The following is a 22758-nucleotide window of genomic DNA, read 5'->3' as shown; positions in this document are numbered from 1 at the left end:
ATAGGGACTTTATTAACTAAATAAAATACTTTGTTCACAGAATATGAATATGAATAACTTAAATGTCAAAAATTGACAAGAACAATTTCAGGCCCGAAACAGAAATGGTTGGGCAATGAAATTAAGGGAAAACGTGTCCCAACCCCTATATATAAACACATTTCACATTCATATACTTACAACCCATGCCTTTCTACCAAGTCAGAGATGCAAACATTGACAAGTTTGAGCCTGGTCTTCTCAGTAAGAATGCCATTAGTTTGCAGTTCATCAAATGCTCTATAAAAGTAGATCAGTGAGGCCATTCAGAAGAACTGGTTTTTGTGTAGGCTGAACAAAACAATAAGAGCAAGCACAGCATAAAGTAAAGTTCTGGCCTGTGTGATTTTTTTAAACACAATTTAACAAGCAAGGAAAATGTATACCTGAGTTTGACAGACTTCTCTTAGGACAGGCTGAAGATCCGGTGCTTCAGAAAAGTGCACTTGGAATCTGTCAAAGTTACTTATGTTCTCACTTCTATCAATATCTATAAACTCTTGGAAGTCTGTGTTGTATTTTAAAATCCTATCAAGGACAAATCCAAATTCCCCTGTTACTTCCAGGAGATAGTTTGTGCTTTGGACACTGTAGATGTTTCTTTTAATTTCCTTTCCATTCTTAAATGAAATTGCAAGGACTTTAACAGATTCCTGCTGCTCATTCCCGCTTCCTGTAATTATAAGACAAAGACAAATTCATCCTGATGTTGACTAATCATATTATGCCAGATTAAATTAAATGCCATCATCTATCATCTTCTAGTTAAACCCATTAATACACACCTTATATAAGTTATAAGCAGTATGGTAATTTTAAGTTAATTAACTTCACCCATAAAGACAACTTCTAGAGAAGCACAGGGGAGATTCTGCTCAGCCTCCAGTGGCGTTTTCTCCTGTTGGCTGGGTATTTCTTTATATTTTTTATTTGTATTAAAAAACATCTCTCCGCTGTTGTCAGTGAGTATTTTACAAAGACTGAAACAGCGCCCCTCTTAATTAATGTGTGGTGAAACACAGTAATGCACGCTACACTCACTCTATACTACACCCGCAGTCCGCTGTGTCAGGGACATGTCAAGGAAAGCCCGCCGGCCTTCCCTTCCAACGATTTCATTGGTCGGAAGGAAAGCCCGCCGGCCCTTACCTTCCGTTCTTATAGAGAGGCGAAGTCCCTCCCCTTCCGGTGGGACTCATGGGACCTTATTTCGGAAAAAGTTTGTATTGAAGTCAATGGAGAGAGAAAGATTATCTTTCTATCCCGTTTGAATTGTGCCACAAATTACACATATGATGTTTGTCAATCTTAAATAATAATTTCCATGTCAAAAAAGTCACAGTTTGTCGTAAAACTGTTGAAATATAAGACTATGAAAAATACGCAACTAGAAAGACTACAAATCCCAGAATCCCGGTCCCGCATGCTGGCTCTTACGGAACCGACTAACTCCCCTTTTGTACAGCTCTCAACATGCCCAGACTTGTAGTGATTTTCACCTCTTTTAATACTTTTCGCCTCATTCTGAAAGAAAGAAGTGAAATGTGCCAACGTGACGGCCGTCACGAGACGGGAGATGTAGTTCATTGAGCGGTTTCACACAAAAAAAGTGTTACTTCACAGTTTTACGACACATTTTTATTTTTTTGACTTGTAAAATTATCTTTTAAATTGACAAACATCATATGTGTAATTCGTGGCACAATTCAAACGGGATCGAAAGATAATCTTTCTCTCTCCATTGACTTCAATGAATAACTTTTCCGAAATAAGGTCCCATGGAGCTCAACCGGAAGGGGAGGGACTTCGCCTCTCTATTATACATCCATGGTTCCGACCAATCAAATAATCGGAAGGGAAGGCCTGACGTGCCGTGCGTGACGCTGCGTCTCACATACACAACTGCCGTAGCGACAAGAGGCAGATATGAAATCTCCCTTCTACACAATATAATATTTGCAAGTATAGAGTAGTGGCTGATGTTTTTAGTCAGAAACAGGTAAACTGTAGTGTACACTTACTACTAATACATAACTGTAGTGCTGAGTTACTTATTTGCACTGTAAGAGACTGTATATCAACCATAGGCTGTATATCAACGCAGCCTCTGTCGGTCTCACTCGCACTTTCCCGCCACATCTGGCCGAACAATGAAACATAGCCAAAGTAGCTAGATAGCATTAAACATATAGCTGCTAATGCTATCAATATAATGCCGATTGAAGAATGATGGTCACAGAAAAGAGTGTAAGCTACATTAAAGGTGGGGTAGGTAATTTTGGAGAAACCAGCTCGAGTGCGCTAGAATTTGAAAATACACAGCCGGAACAAATCTGCCACTTCCTTACAGAGCCCCTCCTCCAACACACACGAACGTGCACATGACCAATGAGGGCACGAGATAAGTTTGTGCACAGATGGAAGGCTGACAGGCAGGTAGGCCATCCAGTTATTTTAGCCGGGCCGGCTGAAATGATTGGTCGTGCTTTTTACAGTACTACGGCTTCCACAGATGACATTTTTGTATGGATTTTTTGTCAAAGCACTTAAGATATTCATTGCTATCGGGATGTTAAGAGCATTCCATGGAATATAACAAAAAGTGTATCTCGAGCCGGTTTCTCAAACTTACCTACCCCACCTTTACAGTAAGTTAAAATAAAATAAATATAATAAAAAAGAAGAAATGTGAAAAATATGATTCTGTGTGATAGTAATTTCAATCACGATAGAAAAAGAAAGTTGATTCATTCACAGAATTGTGATTTTGATGCCGGTGACAGTCCTAATCAGGAATAATGTTAATATATGAATGTACATAGTCAGAAAAGCACCCATCTCTCTGTGTGTTCAGTACATACCACAGGTCAGTTTTAAACAGCTTTCAGATGTAATTACTGCAGTAAAGTGTTTGCAGAAGAAGCAGTCAGACAAGCAGATAAGCTTCTGCTTCATAACTGTCAGAGGACAAACAGAAGTTTTGTTTACATTGTTGTACATCTACTCATTGTGTACTGTATCTTGTCCCTGCAAATTCTATGGACTTCTCTGTTTTAGAGTGGGGGCTGGAGCTATTGGAGCTCCAACGAGCCGTTAAAGGCAGAGAGTGAAATTCAGTGAATACACGTAGTTTACAGAGATGCTGTATGAGAAACCAATGTGAGTTTGGAAAATTGCACAATATAAATCTATTTTAGTATACCTCAACAATGGAATTATGATCAGTGGAAATGGCCATGACACCTCTCCTTTAAGATATTCATTGCTATCGGGATGTTAAGAGCATACCATGGAATATAACAAAAAGTGTATCTCGAGCCGGTTTCTCAAACTTACCCACCCCACCTTTAAGTTAAAATAAAATAAATATAATAAAAAAGAAGAAGAACGGCCTAAAGGAAAATAATTGTCATCCAGGCAGCTAAACTCAAACAATAGTTAGCTGTTCAACATTGGCAAAACATATTTATTTAGACCCCTAGCTTGCTCACATTATGACAATATATCTGCTCACTTTGTTAAAAACGTTTTGTTTCTGTATAACACTTACCTAGTGTTAGACTCTCCTCCGCTGACATCCATCCTCCACAGCAGCCAGGGGTGAAATGGCAGTTGGGACCTTTGTGATTTATTTATTTTTGCAGTCTATGGTTGGGACATTTGATGGACAGTTGGACAGTTGAAAAATGATACATTTGAAATAACTCAACCGTGATTGGGCAGGACACTAATGTGTTGACTATGTGCATTTTATTTTTTCTATATGTACACACGTGTGTGTAAAATGGTTCAGAAATGACACTGAATGTGTGAATTGCCTTTGACACAGCAGTGTGTTAAAAGAAATGACACATTCATTCTAGGAGTGTAATACTTTTACAAACACTATAATATGCATTAATTATGACAATATCATACTATTATTACTATAGGAGTGTTCTATGGTGTGTTCAAAAAACAACTACAGAAACACTATATATTATACTATAGTTTAAAATAATATAGTCTTAATACGGAAACACCAAAAAAAAAACTATAGTAATACTTTTACAAACACTATAGTAATAATATGCATTCACTATGACAATATCATGCTATTACTATAGGAGTGTTCTATAGTGTGTTCAAAAAACAACTACAGAAACACTATATATTATACTATAGTTATACTATTTAAAATAATATAGGAATACTACAAAGATCTAGATACATAGTATTACTATTGAAATATTATAGGGCTACTATAGCTAATAAAATGGCACTATAGAAAAAACTACAGTAATACGATAGCTGGTGAAAAATACTATAGAACACTACAAACTTACTATCGGATACTATACAACTCTTATAGTATACTATAGTAATACTTTAGTTCATTTTCGTAATGGGAGTTGCGAGGGAGAGCTGTCATCTTCCCTTTGCAAGCTTCAAACATTTATTTATCGTGTGATTTTGGAAATAAAAGTTTCATATTCTGAAAGCCAAGACTTTGTTTATTTAAAATCAAACAAAATACCCGAACCCCGAAAAAATATTTCTTTACGCAAATCCACGTTTATTTTGAAATGAGCCGTTGTGACTTCCGACTGAATTCGATAGAGCGGGTCACATATTATTTTCATAAGTCAAAGAACAGGCTCTCATTGGTTTATATCCCAGCCAGTGAACATGTTGACAGCTGACCGCCAGACATTCTTTTTGAGATTGAATGAAGAATAATGATATTAAGTGGAAAGAGGTGATCGCTATGATAGGCGAGCTCAGTGGAAAGACTTTGATAAGATCAAAGATCTGATGCCAGCTGAAAATATGTTACTGAGCTCAAACACTGTGCAGTGCGTTCCTGCTGATCTGTGACATGTCTTCACTTGCACTTAGTTCTCTCTTGTTTTTTGCTGAATGAAAAAATGAACACTCTTATATGTGTTAATGAATAATAATATTTGATTTGGTTTGAGTCAGTACAAATGTGTACACTTCAATCAATGCATATCAGATTTAGACAATGATTACATATTTTTCCTCTGGCTTGTACAGAGAATAAGTAAATACAGAGTTTAGATTTAAAATAATTGCGTGGGATCAGCCAGTTCATGTATGAAAAACTTTTCCTGTTCCTGTTTCCTGGGTCTTGGCTTTGATGTGATTCAGATTGTAAAAACACTGATATGAAAGGTATTTGGGTGTAGCTGCATAAGAGGCACGAACAGTACACTGAAAAAACTGTACCGTTTACTTTAATTCAATGTATTATATCAACAAATTTCACATAACTGTATTAGGTTAGTTGAAAGCAATAATATTAAAGGGGACCTATCATGCAAAATGCACTTTTGTACGTCTTTTATACATGAATATGTGTCCCCGGTGTTCCAGGGAACTCACCAAGTGTCAGAAAACACAACCCTCTCTATTTTCCTCCATACCCAAATCTCTAAAAAAGGGGCTGCTGATAAAAACTGATCCAGATTTGAACACTGTCCTGACGTCAGGACGGTGGTGCTATGGCTATTGGGCCAACTCTCCACCTATCAGGGGAATGTGGGGTTGGGCCACAGCCGGCCATTGCCGCTCGAAAGCGCTGGAGACGCTGTAGTACATATGCCAGGCCTGTAAGTGGCGCTGTTATCTGCCATAAAAGCAGCGAAGAAGACTTCCCGCGCATGGTTACCATGATTACCCTTCTGTTTATTCTCCGCTGTGGCTTTTTTTCTCCCTCCCCCGAGGCAAGCGTTTGCTCCTGCTGCTTTAATTCAATGCAATCCCTCCCCGTCGAGGCAAGCACTGACAAACACCCACCTCTCCGCCTCTTCCAAGGAACGAGGGGACCGTGCGGCAGAGTTTCAGTTTCAGTTTCTTTCGCCGGTCAAGATGTCCGTTAAAGTTTAAATCTTCCGGACAAAATTAGAAAAGTGCCGGTCAAAGGTCTTCTTTGTTATTTATTGAGCTTTAAAACAAATGAATAACGACTCTATATAATAATAGGCTATAGTAAAACACGGAGGATGGAGATCTATTTTTCTCCCCCTCTTCTGACTTGATCAGAGCGGCTCCCCTCTCCTGCAGGGGGGCGTGGTCAGCTGCAGCTCACAGAATCAGCCCCCTGCAAAAACAGGGCTGGAGAACAGCAAATAGAGCGAAATGAGGCATGGCTAAAATGCATGATCTGTTTGGTATTTTGAAAACAGAAACGTATAAATATACCTTATATAGGTATGGCCCTACAATATATCATTTAAATATAGCATGATAGGTCCACTTTAAGTTGAACCTATTACTTAAACTGAATATTATTGCTTTCAACTAACCTAATACAGTTATGAGAGATCTGTTGACATAATACTCTAAATTAAAGTCAACGTTTGAGTTTTTACAGTGTAAGTTACTGATGGAAGAGGAATCAATTACTAACTTTACCTGTTAACCTAGACACAATGGGACCAGTTGCAGGACTCATGACATAACATTGAAATGCTTGTGTAGGGCTTAGTGATGAGCAATGCGACAATACACATAATTATTGTCAGTTATTCTTTCTGCGTTAACATTCTTGTATTGATATTTACAGAACCACTGTTGTATCATTTATGTTTGTCAATAAAGTTATAGACAGATTGATAGACAGATAGATAGATAGATAGATAGATAGATAGATAGATAGATAGATAGATAGATAGATAGATAGATAGATAGATAGATAGATTGTTACGGTTTTGTATTTATGTTTTCATTTTCCACCTTTTGTTTTGAAATGTTTTCCTCCTTGTGTCTTCTCTGTTCCTTCTTCCTGTGTTTGCCTTCCTGTCATTAGTTCCCCTGGTGTGTCTGATTGTCTGATTGTGTTCACCTGTTGCCCTTGTGTTTCTGCCTCTCTTACCCCAGCTGTGTCTTGTCTTGTGATTACCCCTCCCTGTATTTAGTCTTGTCTCTTCCTGTGTTCCCCTGTCGGTTCATTGTTGGTTTTTCCTGTCTTCCTCCATGTCAGTCACGGTTGTCTCTCCTGTCTCCCTCCATGTGGGTCACGGTCAGTTTTTTGTACAACCCATTTGTTTCATGCCTTGTTTTGATCAGCTTTTAAAATAAAGCTCGCTTTTTGTTACGAGACCTGTTACCTTTTTGATAGTCTGCATTTGGGTCCTACCCTTCCACGCCATCCTAACAGAATGAACCGACCAGCTTTGGACTCAGCAGACTCGGATCGTTTTGCTCTACAGGCAGAATGTCTTGGGTACTCTCTGGAGTACATTTTTTATACCTGGAATGGCGCCTCTTCTAGACGTGGTAGAGAGGCTGCGTTGAAGGAGGCACGTCAGGAGGTTGCTCGCCAGCCCTGGCTTAGGAGCATGTTGCCTGAGTGGCTACAACTTTTCACAAGTAGTCCTGAGGACTTGTCCGAAGCCTCTAACCCTTTCCTGGGGTATGACCAGGCCTGGGGAGGCCCACAGATCCTCCAAAGAATCTCTAGGAGACGCAAGACCAAGATTCCAGCCCGTGCTCCAGTGGTTCCAGCTCCATTCTCTGGCCCTTTTTTGCGATCCCGCCTGGCGTTTGGAGGTCCACGGAGCCTCCAGGGGGCCTCGGAGAAACGCAAGGTCGGGAGGCCGGCTCGTGGTCCAGTACCGGCCCACACAGCCATGGATCCGTGCACCAGTACCGGCCCACACAGCCATGCTTCCGTGCTCCATTACCTGGCTCACACAGCCAGGGTCCAGGCTTCTGTTCCGTGCCCAGCAGCCATAGTCACTGCTCCAGAACCGGACCTTACAGTCATGTTTCCGTGTTCCAGTGCCGGTCCACACAGTCATGGTACCGTGCTCCAGTACCATCCCACACAGCCATGGTTCCGTGTTCCGGTTCCGTGCCCAGCAGCCATGGTGCCTGCTCTAGTACCGGCCCACACAGCCATGGTTCCGGCTCCAGAACCGGCCCATACAGCCATGGTTCCAGCCCCAGTTCTGGCCCCAGCAGCCATGGTTCCGGCCCCAGTTCTGGCCCCAGCAGCCATGGTTCCGGCCCCAGTTCTGGCCCCAGCGGCCATGGTTCCGGCCCCTGTTCCGGTCCCAGCAGCCATGGTCCCGACTTCAGTTTCGGCTCCAGTACTGGCTCCCCGGCCGACGCCAGCCCCCCGTGTCCTGTCGGTGGTCCGGCCGACTCCAGCACCTCGTGTCCTGTCGGTGGTCCGGCCGACTCCAGCACCTCGTGTCCTGTCGGTGGTCCGGCCGACTCCAGCACCCCGTCTCCTGTCGGTGGTCCGGCCGACTCCAGCACCTCGTGTCCTGTCGGTGGTCCGGCCGACTCCAGCACCTCGTGTCCTGTCGGTGGTCCGGCCGACTCCAGCACCTCGTGTCCTGTCGGTGGTCCGGCCGACTCCAGCACCTCGTGTCCTGTCGGTGGTCCGGCCGACTCCAGCACCTCGTGTCCTGTCGGTGGTCCGGCCGACTCCAGCACCTCGTGTCCTGTCGGTGGTCCGGCCGACTCCAGCACCTCGTGTCCTGTCGGTGGTCCGGCCGACTCCAGCACCTCGTGTCCTGTCGGTGGTCCGGCCGACTCCAGCACCCCGTGTCCTGTCGGTGGTCCGGCCGACTCCAGCACCCCGTGTCCTGTTGGCTCTATGGCCGACGCCTACCCCATGTCCTGTGATGTTGGAGGTCCCGCCGACTACTCTTCTGCCGGGGGTCTTGCCAACTCCATGTCCTGTCCCATTGGGGGTCCCGCCGACTACTCTTCTGCCGGGGGTCCTGCCAACCCTATGTCCTGTGCCGTTGGAGGTCCCGCCGACTACTCTTCTGCCGGGGGTCCTGCCAACCCTATGTCCTGTGCCGTTGGAGGTCCCGCCGACTACTCTTCTGCCGGGGGTCTTGCCAATCCTATGTCCTGTCCCGTTGGGGGTCCCGCCGACTACTCTTCTGCCGGGGGTCCTGCCAACCCTATGTCCTGTGCTGTTGGAGGTCCCACCGACTACTCTCCTGCCGGGAGTCTTGCCAACTCCATGTCCTGTCCCGTTGGGGGTCCCGCCGACTACTCTTCTGCCGGGGGTCTTGCCAATCCTATGTCCTGTCCCGTTGGGGGTCCCGCCGACTACTCTTCTGCCGGGGGTCCTGCCAACCCTATGTCCTGTGCCGTTGGAGGTCCCGCCGACTACTCTTCTGCCGGGGGTCCTGCCAACCCTATGTCCTGTGCCGTTGGAGGTCCCGCCGACTACTCTTCTGCCGGGGGTCTTGCCAATCCTATGTCTTGTCCCGTTGGGGGTCCCGCCGACTACTCTTCTGCCGGGGGTCCTGCCAACCCTATGTCCTGTGCTGTTGGAGGTCCCACCGACTACTCTCCTGCCGGGAGTCTTGCCAACTCCATGTCCTGTCCCATTGGGGGTCCCGCCGACTACTCTTCTGCCGGGGGTCTTGCCAACCCTGTGTCATGTGCCGTTGGGGGTTCAGCTGTGGGTCCTGCCAACCCCATGTCCTGTCCCGTTGGGGGTCCCGCCGACTACTGCTCCGCCAGGTTTCCTGCCAACACCAGATCCTGTCCTGTTGGGGGTCCCGCCGACACCTGCTCCACCAGATTTCCTGCCTACACCATGTCCTGTCCTGTTGGGGGTCCCGCCGACACCTGTCCCGCCGGGGGTCCTGCCAGCTCCATGTTCTGTTCTGTTGGGGGTCCCGCCGACACCTGTCCCGCCGGGGGTCCTGCCAACTCTGTGTCCTGTCCTGTTGGAGGTCCCGCCGACACCTGTTCCACCGGGGGTCCTGCCAACTCTGTGTCCTGTTCCGTTGGAGGTCCAGTCGACACCAGCCCTTGCTCCATCCGGGGTCCCATTGACACCAGTCCATGTCATGTCCAGGATCCCGTCTACGCCTGTTCCGTCGGCTCTGGTTCCTGTCTGGCCGACAACGGGTCCTGCCCGGCCTCCGGAGCTGTCCCGTCAGCGCCTTCCTGCCCGTCCTCCGGAGTTGTCCCGTCAGCACCTTCCTGCCCGGCCTCCGGAGCTGTCCCGTCGACGCCTTCTTGTTCGCCCTCGAGCCCGGCCCCCTGAGTGCCGGGGCCTTCGCCCTCGAGCTCGGCCCCCTGATTTCCCCAGCCGTGGCCTTCGCCCTCGAGCCCGGCCTCCTGACGCTTTCAGCCGCTGCCTTTGCTCTCATGCCCGGCCCCCTGAGTTCGCCCGCTGTGGTCTTCGCCCTTTTTTGAACTCTGCCTTGCCCCCGGGCCGTCCGCCCGAGACCCCCTCCTTGATCTCTGCCTTGCCCCCGGGCCGTCCGCCCGAGACCCCTTCCGGGTCCTCCGCTGTGCCCCTGGGCTGTCAGCCCAAACCCGTCCTCCAGACCCCCTCCACCCACCCTGCTGGAATTTTTTGGACTTTTGGGGGTTTTCTTGGGACGTCTGGAATCCGTCCCTTGAGGGGGGGGTTCTGTTACGGTTTTGTATTTATGTTTTCATTTTCCACCTTTTGTTTTGAAATGTTTTCCTCCTTGTGTCTTCTCTGTTCCTTCTTCCTGTGTTTGCCTTCCTGTCATTAGTTCTCCTGGTGTGTCTGATTGTGTTCACCTGTTGCCCTTGTGTTTCTGCCTCTCTTACCCCAGCTGTGTCTTGTCTTGTGATTACCCCTCCCTGTATTTAGTCTGGTCTCTTCCTGTGTTCCCCTGTCGGTTCATTGTTGGTTTTTCCTGTCTTCCTCCATGTCAGTCACGGTTGTCTCTCCTGTCTCCCTCCATGTGGGTCACGGTCAGTTTTTTGTACAACCCATTTGTTTCATGCCTTGTTTTGATCAGCTTTTAAAATAAAGCTCGCTTTTTGTTACGAGACCTGTTACCTTTTTGATAGTCTGCATTTGGGTCCTACCCTTCCACGCCATCCTAACATAGATAGAGTAGATAGATAGATAGATACAAGTCCTGCATTCAAAATGTTACTCAAGTAAAAGTACAAAAGTATTAGCATCAAAATATATTTAAAGTACCAAAAGTAAAAGTAGTCATTGTGCAGATTGGTCAATTTCAGAATAATATATATGATATGTTTTATAATGATTGATCATTAAAGTGTTCTCAAAGCTGGTAAAGGTGCAGCTAGTTTGAATGACTTTGTATACTGCAGGGTAGCTTGTGAATTTACTCCAGGTGGAACTAAAGTCTGATTCAACACTTGATTATATTTCACATCATTAATGCAAATCTGTAAAGTAACTATAGGTATAAAATAAATGTAGTGGAGTAAAAGTACATGATTTACCTCTGAATTGTAGAGTAGAAGTAAAAAGTAGAAAAATTGAAATACTCAAGTAAAGTACAAGTATCTCAAAATTGTATTTAAGTACAGTACTTGAGTAAATTTACTTTTTTCTACCATTGTTGATGTGCTTTTATTTGCTGTAGTTAGTTAAGTGGCATCGTTTTTTCGTAATTGCTTACGATTGGTCCGAGATTTCATTGTAAACACTTATTGAATTTGTGTAATAGTGTCTTAAAATCTGGTATCATGTGCTGCAAACAAACAGTATAAAGTCTCCTGAATGGTCCCAGCAGGTCTTTCCGATGAACAGTAGAATGACAAAGGAAAGACATTGGTGGAGTGAATTGGGGTTATCTTAGGGGACACATTGACCGTTAGGGTTTTCTCAGTAAACATCCTTACAGTATATCACTCCCCTCCTGCTATCTCTCTGTTTCTGGTATCTGTTGCGGCTCTGAGTCACTTCCTTTGTTTTATAAGTATCAGTGGGCGCAGCAGACAGGCTGCAGCTGCTCTCAGACCTGTAGTTCAAACACTGAGCTCCACATCTGGAGGTGGTTTCTCACCAAGCTGCACCAAAAAGTCAGATTAAACTAAGGAGTCTCATAGACACCAATGCATAACGTTGTAGCACAACATTTAAAAAGAGATGTTTGATCTAGATTGGCAACAGAATTTGACGCTTACTGTGCAGCCTCTGAACATTCTAAATGTAACCATGTGCTGATGAAGTGGAGAGCCAGGAATGGGAATGCTTTGTCTGGGTGTGTGTGTCACGCTCTGGCTCAAGCGCAGACAAAACAAGGAGACCACACATGATTATTTTCCAATTAAAGTACAGTAAGGAAATATCACGATTCTTATGTTATGTCACGTTTTTAGTTTTGTATGTCTAGGTTTGGGTTTATTTTGCTGTTCTGTTCTCCCTGTTTCATGTTTTCCTCCTTGTTTCTTGTCTGGTCCTTCTCCGTGTGTTTTCCTCCCTGTCGATAGTTTCCCTGGTGTATCTGAAAAAACATGTCATGTTTTTTGTCATCGGCTTTTGAATAAAGCTCGCTTTTTGTTTATAGACCTTTTTACCTTTTTTGTAGTCTGCATTTGGGTCCTACCTTTTTCCGCAATCCGTACAGTGATCTTAACAGAATGAACTGACCAAATATGGACCCAGCGGATATTGATGATTTTGAGATAGATCTGTTCGATCTAGATTTTTCCCTTCAATGTTATTATGCCGAGTGGAGTGGAACCTCGTCAAGAAGGGACAAAGAGGCTATCCTCAAAAAGGCACAAATGGAGGTGTCTAACATGCCATGGTTGAGGAGCTCGTTGCCTGACTGGCTCAGGGTTTTTTCACGTAGCCCTGAGAGCCAGTCTACATTTTCTGACCCTTTTTTGGGATCCCGCCTTGCGTTTGGAGGTCCACGGGGCCTCCAAACGACCTCTAAAAAACGCCAACACCTGATCCTGTCCTGTTGGAGGTCCCGCCGACACCTGCTCCGCCGGATGTCCTGCCAACACCAGATCCTGTCCTGTTGGGGGTCCCGCCGACACGTGCTCCACCGGGTTTCCTGCCAACACCATATCCTGTCCTGTTGGGGGTCCCGCCGACACCTGCTCCGCCGGGTTTCCTGCCAACACCATGGGTGTTTCTCAATCGCGAGTATGCTTGCTTGGTAGCACATGTCTGCCGAGCATCTTGCTTCAGAAGCGAGGCAAGAATACTTCCTGGCATTCGGAAAACAAAGAGTGGAACAGGCTAGCAAGTGTGCAGGTGTGTGTCATATGAGAGGCCCCGCCTTACATTTTCCGTCACAGATTTGGGGAAATTGGTCCGTGCGCAAAGCATTGTGGGGATTTTAAGACCGCGGAGTCTACTCATGTGCAGCCTCGATATTTCTCCAAACGGAGTACGCCGGGCTCGGTAGATTTCCAAGTATGCTGGAGATTGGAACAGTACTTCGGCGGCACTCGATGACGTAGTATGCTTGAAATAGTGGCTCTGAAGCAGCTTTACTCGCGATTGAGAAACACCCCCCATCCTGTCCTGTTGGGGGTTCCGCCGACACCTGCTCCGCCGGGTTTCCTGCCAACACCATATCCTGTCCTGTTGGGGGTCCCGCCGACACCTGCTCCGCCGGGTTTCCTGCCAACACCATATCCTGTCCTGTTGGGGGTTCCGCCGACACCTGCTCCGCCGGATTTCCTACCATCACCATGTCCTGTCATGTTGGAGGTCCCGTTAACACCAGCTCTTGCTCCGTCCGGGGTCCAACTGACACCAGCCCATGTTCCGTCCAGAGTTCCGTCTACGCCTGTCCCGCCAGGGGTCCCACCAGCTCCTGCTCTCAATCCCAGTGCTCCGGCGATCCAGCTGACACTGGAGGGGTCCCATTGCGGCGCACGTCGTCCTCCGGGGCTATCCCATCGCCGCCTTCTTGCCCGACCTTGTGCCCGGCCTCCTGAGTTCCCCAGCGGCCTTCGTCCTCGAGCCCGGCCTCCTGAGTTCCCCAGCCGTGGTCTTCGCCCTCGAGCCCGGCCCCCTGACTTTTCGAACTCTGCCTTGCCCCCGGGCCGCCCGCCCGAGAACTCCACCATGAACAATGCCTTGCCCCCGGGTCGTCCGCCCGAGACCCCCTCCTCGAACTCTGCCTTGCCCCCGGGCCGTCCGCCCGAGACCCCTCCATGAACTCTGCCTTGCCCCCGGGCCGTCCGCCCGAGACCCCCTCCATGAACTCTGCCTTGCCCCCGGGTCGACCGCCCGAGACCACCTTCTGTTCCTATGCCTTGCCTCTGGGCTGTCGACCCAGACCCGTCCTGATTGTGTTCACCTGTTGCCCTTGTGTTTCTCCCTCCTTTACCCTGCTGTTTCTTGTTCCTTGATTACCCCTCCGCCGGGTTTCCTGCCAACACCATATCCTGTCCTGTTGGGGGTCCCGCCGACACCTACTCCGCCGGGTTTCCTGCCAACACCATATCCTGTCCTGTTGGGGGTTCCGCCGACACCTGCTCCGCCGGATTTCCTACCATCACCATGTCCTGTCATGTTGGAGGTCCCGTTGACACCAGCTCTTGCTCCGTCCGGGGTCCCACTGACACCAGCCCATGTTCCGTCCAGAGTTCCGTCTACGCCTGTCCCGCCAGGGGTCCCACCAGCTCCTGCTCTCAATCCCAGTGCTCCGGCGATCCAGCTGACACTGGAGGGGTCCCATTGCGGCGTACGTCGTCCTCCGGGGCTATCCCATCGCCGCCTTCTTGCCCGACCTTGTGCCCGGCCTCCTGAGTTCCCCAGCGGCCTTCGTCCTCGAGCCCGGCCTCCTGAGTTCCCCAGCCGTGGTCTTCGCCCTCGAGCCCGGCCCCCTGACTTTTCGAACTCTGCCTTGCCCCCGGGCCATCCGCCCGAGAACTCCACCATGAACTATGCCTTGCCCCCGGGTCGTCCGGCCGAGACCCCCTCCTCGAACTCTGCCTTGCCCCCGGGCCGTCCGCCCGAGACCCCTCCATGAACTCTGCCTTGCCCCTGGGCCGTCCGCCCGAGACCGCCTCCATGAACTCTGCCTTGTCCCCGGGTCGTCCGCCCGAGACTACCTTCTGTTCCTATGCCTTGCCTCTGGGCTGTCGACCCAGACCCGTCCTGATTGTGTTCACCTGTTGCCCTTGTGTTTCTCCCTCCTTTACCCAGCTGTTTCTTGTTCCTTGATTACCCCTCCCTGTATTTAGTCTTGTCTCTTCCTGTGTTCCCCGTCGGTTCATTGTTTTGTTTTTTCCTGTCTTCCTCCATGTCAGTCACGGTCAGTTTTTCGGGTATGTTTCTTCCTTGTGCTACCGTTATGTTCATGTCATGTTTTTTGTCATCGGCTTTTGAATAAAGCTCGCTTTTTGTTTATAGACCTTTTTACCTTTTTTGTAGTGTGCATTTGGGTCCTACCTTTTTCCGCAATCCGTACAGTGATCTTAACAGGAAATTAGTAAAAAAAAACAGTTAATCAGTAATGTGTGTAGTGTGTGAAGACGAATCGGTATATCAAGCAAAGACAAACAAACCAAGATCCAGTATTGTATGTGATAAAGGTTATTTACTGTGCTCTCTGCTCCATAGCTTCTCTTGGATAACTGGACATTTATATTCAATTGAATGTATATTTTCTACTTTTTTAATGCTATTTTATTTCTATGTTTACATTTAGAATTGTTTATTTCTAGTCTTTGAATTCTCTAATGTACAATGCCTTGTCTTTTTATACTGCTGCAACGCAAAACTTTCCCAAATTGGGATCAATAAAGTACACCTATCTTATCTTTCCCTCCCCTACAGGTCAGCAGAATCCTGACAGTCTTCGTTTCAAGTATAACTTCATCGCTGACGTGGTGGAGAAGATCGCCCCCGCTGTCGTTCACATTGAACTGTACCGCAAGTAAGAAAAACAACCTGACCCAACTTCCTGACAATCCTAACATTGACCTCCCTTTCTACTGTTAAGGGTTCAAATAGAGCGAAAGACTCAAATTAAATAAGTGGCCAATGATATAGTCTTTATTATTGTGTTACTTGCATCTAACATTACCTGGTGGTCAAATATTGCCATTAATACAAATTATGGTCTGCTGGCATTTCACATTCTTTTTGACTTTAGTGATTTATTCCCGTTTCTTCTTAACACCATGAGGTTGCTACTATTATCATTATTACGTTGGGACAGCAGTTTTAAATACAAAAGCAGTTTTAATTAATTAGTTCTTAGGTTTTTTTAAACCTAAGAACTTTTTAGGAGAGGCACAGTGTGCACACATGAAGGAACTGATACAGTTGAACATGTCATATGTCAAATGGGAAAATTGGGAAGTAGAATATCAATCAATGATGTTTGCTTGAAAAAACAACATTACAGTGTCATGTATCTGGGCGTGTCATACAGCTCTGTAAAAAAATGAAGAAAGCAGTAAAAACAATTCTCAAATCTCAATCTCTACATGTATGGCAGCCATTTCATTCCAGTGTCTGAGAAATGTTGTTAGTTTATAGAATAAAATAATAAAACATTTCATTTTACTCAAATACATGCCTGTAAATAGTCAAACCAGAGAGACTGATAATGCTGCAGTCCCTTCATTTTTTTCCAGAGCTTTATTTGACAAATTGTGAAATATTGGATGTCTTGTCATCAGATTTTTACAGATTCATATCCTCCTCCTTTATTGTAATAACTTTGTGGAGGACTTTCCATCCTGTTTTAACATTTGAACATGATTAACACTTCGGTTTATGACCAAAGTCTTGCAAAACTACAATTTACATCCATTAAATGTGTCATCCCTGGGTTCCTCCGAACACACCTGCAGTTTACTGAAGCAAGTGTAGAAGTTTAGTTCACATTTATGTATGTTATTGAGTTGGATTGATGACCTCACGTTGTTTGTGCCTATGAGTCAGGAAAGTGATCGTACCTCTTTCTACTCAGGATGGCGTTCTCTAAGCGGGAGGTGGCGGTCGCCAGCGGCTCCGGGTTTATAGTATCAGAAGACGGACTGATCGTCACCAACGCCCACGTGGTGGCCAACAAGCACCGAGTCAGGGTATTTTTAGCAGCCCTACTGGACTTAAGACATTGCAAGAGAATCATACTCGTAGTGTTTTTGTTATGAATAGTGTTTTTATGTTTATTCATGTATTTTATGGTTGTTTTTTCCTCCAGGTGGAGCTGAAGAGCGGAGCCAAGTACGACGCTAAGATCAAAGATGTGGACGAGAAGGCTGACATCGCTCTGATCCAGATTGTTGTACCGGTGAGTAAAGAGAGATAGAGATAGATGGATGGAAAGACGACTGAGTGGTTTTTATCCCCGTTTTCCTTTTTTCCGCCCTTTCGGTTTGACCTCCAAATTGCGTTATTGTGAAATGTTGAAATCTGCATTGCGTTTCTCTTGTGTCTTCAAAGTCTGCACAAGTGTTTGAAGTTGTTAAGTGGAGCATTTTCAGAGGAAGAATCGTGTGTTGTAAGACTTCTGGGAGTGATTATCATCGACCCAGAGCTGGTAGACTGATCATTTATGTGTTGGATTTTGTTATTTTTTGTACATTTGGGGCAATAAATATGCTTTTTCATGTGCAGTCCAAAGATCACAACACAAAACCAAACTTGAGGAAGTGATTCATCTTAAATTGATAGCTAGGGTTGAAGTTAGTTGTGTAAGGTACTTATCCATACAAATTAACAGCTTGGATGCCCCCAGTTTGGAGGAACAGCAGCACAGAAGTATACTACGTGAAAGAGGACGAAAAATACCCACCTGTCAACAGCTATGGTGAGAAATGTTTGTTGGAACATTTTTATTAAATAAGATAAGATAAGACTTTATTTATCCTGAAGGAAATCGCTGTGCCAGGGTTACAAAGATACAATAAACACAGCAGAATAATAATAAAAAGTAACAATTGACTGTATACTAACAGTGCAGTAAAAAGAGTAAATTAAACCACTCCAAGAAACACAGATGGTCAAATAATTAATGTAAAAAACTGTACAGTGATGAGCAGTATTGTAATAGTGCAAAAAAGCGTAGTGGCTGATGATAGATAGGTACTTTATTGATCCCAATTTGGGACATCTTTTACGGTATTGCAAGTTAATATTGCACATGACAAAAGTAGAAAGTGTTTGTAATGATGACAATGCTATATTTACATTGATTAAAAATAAGAAGAAAGACATTATGTGGCAGGACTGTAATGCTGAGTCTCCTACAAACGGCGGTACTCCGGTAACGGAGTACTAACAATGATCTTTTCTTACGTTCATTATGATATGTTAAAGTTCATAGTGATTTAGGAGTTATGCCTAAAGGGAGAGGCTGTTATTGTTGTAATTCTTTCAGTGTTAGGAAAGATTTGGCAACATTGCGCTCTGTGTTTTTGGTCGGACTATTTAAAAAAGATCCACATTACTCGCGCTTGCTTCTCCAATGTACCCCTTATTCAAGTATATGCTATATTCTTTAAGTATACGCTATATATATACATTAAATATTCACTCTGCTTTACATTGCCATCAAAAAGCCGTATAACTTGCCCCTACATGTACTCAACTGTACTTTGGGTATGGAGCAGCTGTTTTTAAGATCAGGCCGAAATCCAATAGAGTATAAATATGCCGTACACTACAGATGGTATACATTTTATTTAGGTGGGTCTATGTTTTAGGTGGTTGTAAAAACCTATGTTTTGCTGCTGCCAATGAACACAGCAGTTCTTTACTTAGCTGCTTTACTTCTGACTTCGCTGAATTTGTATAAGTACCTCATACGAGACACTACCAGAACAATCCCTTTAATCAAAAGGAGTTATCAAGAAACTGCCTCAATTTCTTATTATATTTGATCTTTCTCTCTGTCTGGTTCTGTTTGATGATACATTCCTCTGGATCGTTTCTTGATGTCTGTCCTCTAGTGACCCCCTCTCCTTTTATAACCTCCTCTCCGACAGACTATTGTTTTGTTATCCAAATAAAATTCAGGTCCTTTTTGGAAAATGTGCTATCCGTGAGCATTCCCTAATTGGAAAGCCTGTTTTTTTATTTTAGCTCAGTGTGCTTTGGGCGCCTCAGGAAAATGATACCATGACTCATGTAAATAGATATCTGTGGATTGGGTTAAGAAGCGTTTCATGTGGGCTCATTTGTGTTTTCAGTTATCTCAGCACTTGTTTTGGTTCAAGGATGTCTGGACAGTTAGGAAGGGAGGTTTTGGACATTATTTATGCATTGGAAAAATAAAAAGGTCACTGTGTCTTTGTTTTTTCCAGACATTTGGTTGTCAGAACTGCCAAATCATGCACAAGGTCAGACATTTTCAGGGAAAGTTGGTCCAGATCCTGGGTAAAAAGTCAAATTGTGATGCCAAAATAGGTTTTTTATTTATTGCAGCACTTTGTCTTGTTCCAGGGATGACTGGACGTTTTATTTCCACGAAATATATGCAATGGAAAAATAAGAAATGTCTCACTTATAACGAGACGCTGGGCAGTGAGAACTGCAAAATCATGCACAAGGTCAGACACTTTCAGGGGAATGTGGTCCAGTTCCAGGGTAAAAATAGAAAGTGTGATGTGAGATTCAAGCATTAGAATAAAGGGCTCGATAAATCCTCCCTCCATGTTGTATTTAAAGCTTCCCTTGTGTTAAGCTAGATAATTGAAGTTGTGGATCCATATAAGAGAAAACAGGCAATGGTATTAAGGGAATGAGAGAAATGAAGTCCAGCTGTGCTTACGAAGGCAAACAGGATGCGTTACGCAACCCTGACCTGGATTCAGATCCACAACATATACAAATATTTGAGAAAACTTAGTGTCTTTTAAAGTCATATAATGTAGCTATTAAATGGCTGTATTTGAAGATCCACAAATACCCTGCACAGGTTATTCAAAGCTATACTGTAATTGGATTGGACCTTAGAAGTTAAAGCTAATACAGTTTCCATCCTCATCAATCACTAAAATGTAGGGTCAATTTAAAATAAGACTGACCCAGGTAGGTCTGATTTAAGAAACACTGAACTGTCTTCATACCTCCTCCTGTCTCTGGGGGGCTGGTTCAGACCTGCTAATGCAATCTTTACACACATCCTTCCTGCCATCTTGAAATGCCATCAGCAGGTCTGCTTCGACAGGGTAAAAGACACAGAATAGAAACATCACCATATACATGATAGCCAGACACTCTGAACGTCACATTTGCATATCAAATATTCCTCGGAGATGTCTTACTGTCAGGTAGAAAAGGTATTTGAATCTCTTCGCAGTTTGACACTGAAAATCCTTACAAATGATTTGACAGAAGCTTTAACAACCACAAAAACTAAAATGTTATTGAGGATTCATGTTCGATTAGATACATGTTTCTTAATTCTGTTCATGAGTTGTCAAGTTGGTGAAGATGTTTCTTCATTTGCATGCGTTCTGGCACATTTATGTTTTTTAAATATTTGCATTGTTCTTGATATTGCAGCACGTGTCTTCTAATATAAATGTTTTGCGCCATTGTACGCGTTTGCACCTGTCGGCCACCGTATAATTGCCTTCACTTTAATCACAATTTTCTGGTTGTTTCTTTATCATTCTCAGTTCTTCTCATTTTCATGTATGGCATGACAAATAATTGAGAAATTGAGTTCCCCATTAACTAATACAGTCTCCAATATTTTTGACGGATTGTATTTATTTTGTCTTAAAAATGTCTGCTGTTGTTATTAGCAATGTAAAACATGCTGACAAGTTGAATTGAGCTCAGATAGGTGTGTCTTGGTTTTAACTTTGGATTTGATGTCCAATGGGTAGAATGAGCTGACACACACACAGGAGCTGACGCTGCAGGATGTGAGTTCATGTTTGCCTGTCAGACGGAGACCATCATGGTTTTCCTCAGCGTGTTTTGGCGGAGCAGCGGGGTGTAACTGGAGCTTCAGGGGCTGAGATTCTGTAGAAAACCTCAAATTGCTCAGCATGTGTGGTTGTGGTTTACATGCACACTAAAACCATGAGAAAACTGTACTACAGAAATGACTTGCAGCCCTCCACCCATATATTCATCTCAATACACACACTTTCAGCTGCTTATAATCCCTAACATGAACGTTTTTCTTAACTGTCTCAAGTTTAGGTTCTATCTCATCTATTTTAAGTTTCCTACCTGAAGTCTTGAAGCGACCAAACAAGAAAACAGGAAACTGCAGATTAATGGAACATATTGTTTTTTTACAATATGGTCCCTTTTCCTATTGATAAGGATTATCATCATATAACATGTTATACCTGTTTAGCAGCAACAGATTTTCACAATCACGTACAAAATCTAAACCACTAATTAAAAAAATATTCAAAAATGAAAAAATGTGCTTATGCAAAAAGTATGGTCAGGGTGAAAGGGCCGAATTAAACCAGGAGGCATGTTGGAAAAATGTAATAATTATTTATTTATAGGTGTATCTTTTAAGTTTTTCTTTGTTTCACATTCCAAATGATGTCGTTGAAATGTGAAAAATATGATTCTGTGTGATAGTGATTTAAATCACGATAGAAAAATAAAGTTGATTCATTCACAGAATTGTGATTTTGATGCCGGTGACAGTCCTAATCAGGAATAATGTTAATATAGGAATATATGAATGTACATAGTCAGAAAAGCACCCATCTCTCTGTGTGTTCAGTACATACCACAGGTCAGTTTTAAACAGCTTTCAGATGTAATTACTGCAGTAAAGTGTTTGCAGAAGAAGCAGTCAGACAAGCAGATAAGCTTCTGCTTCATAACTGTCAGAGGACAAACAGAAGTTTTGTTTACATTGTTGCACATATCTACTCATTGTGTATCTTGTCCCTGCAAATTCTATGGACTTCTCTGTTTTAGATTTGGAATAATGATTGTAACCTAGGCATTAGCTTATCTGTCGTCTTTGGATGTTTTATAAACAGATTGTCAGCAGGTCAGCAACAAGCGGGGGAATGCTTGTTGCAATGAAGATTGTGAAGATGTTTCACATGTTGAATCATTTTGAAGCTACAGCGTGTTTTTCATAATGGAAATGTATTTGGCCTTTGAAGTCAGAAAACCCATTTGCTGTTTGCTCGACCACAGTTCAGCACACACACAAATTCCAAAGCATGTGCCAAAACTATCAAAATAACATTTAATAGTGTTTTTACTTTTGAATATAGCCATTGAAGAGACATTAGTATTTAATATGTGCTTTTTTCACTGATTGAAAAAAGGCAGTCATGGAGTGATGAAGACTTTTCCAGATTACACAAACTGAGCTTTTACTCTCTGTGCTGGAGTTTGATTTACAGGAATACAAGTTTGTCTTAAAACCAGAGGTATGCTCAACACATCTGTACATGACCAGCAGTGTGTGTGTGTGTGTGTGTGTGTGTGTTCATTCTATTTTGGGGTCACTTGTTAGGGTGGAACAATTTACATAATGTATTATTGTTATTATTTACTGTTAGCCCATAGTTTGGTAAACCCCAACTGAACAGAATTTTTTTTCTTTTTTTATTGGAGAGTGACAGTATTGAAAGGGGGAGAGAGAGGGGATGACACGCGTAAATGGTTCCAGGCTGGATTTAAATCTGGGTCCTCCACACAGGAACTGAACCCCAATGCATGGGCCGCCAGCTCTACCAAGTGAGCTATACGGCAGCCCAGAATTTCAGTCCCTAGTGTTGGCCTGTACTGCTGCCACTGATGCAGGTGTCCTCTAAACATGTGCAGACAGGTTCTCTTTCTGTTGTGAGTCTTCACTCATCCGGTGCGGCCTCACGGCGTTATTCCACATTAAAACTGCATTAATCACATTCCACGAGTAGCTTTAAACTCAGAATCTTTCATATCTTTAACATTCAATTTCTCCGGGTGCATCCCATTGCCTTATATCTTGCTTCCTTTCCCTCATTTGAAAGTAGGGCCTTTTCAACATGAACATCTTGCCCTTGTGACTTAGAATTGAC

The 22758-nt window shown here is 44.3% G+C and overlaps 1 protein-coding gene across 1 annotated transcript in view; it reads left to right on the top strand.

Annotated features, from left to right (window-relative positions):
• Positions 1-22758, top strand: part of htra1b (HtrA serine peptidase 1b) — a 41343-nt gene that overhangs the window by 4631 nt on the left and 13954 nt on the right. The window contains exons 2-4 of the mRNA XM_034119069.1: positions 15575-15674; positions 16719-16833; positions 16953-17042. Of these exons, the coding sequence (XP_033974960.1) occupies positions 15575-15674; positions 16719-16833; positions 16953-17042 (305 nt within the window). The remainder of the gene's footprint in view (positions 1-15574; positions 15675-16718; positions 16834-16952; positions 17043-22758) is intronic.

The sequence above is a fragment of the Trematomus bernacchii genome, unplaced genomic scaffold (genome assembly GCF_902827165.1).
Source record: "Trematomus bernacchii unplaced genomic scaffold, fTreBer1.1, whole genome shotgun sequence".
NCBI classification, from domain to species: domain Eukaryota; kingdom Metazoa; phylum Chordata; class Actinopteri; order Perciformes; family Nototheniidae; genus Trematomus; species Trematomus bernacchii.
Note: the sequence above shows the minus strand (reverse complement) of the source record. Positions and strands in the feature narration are given on the sequence as shown.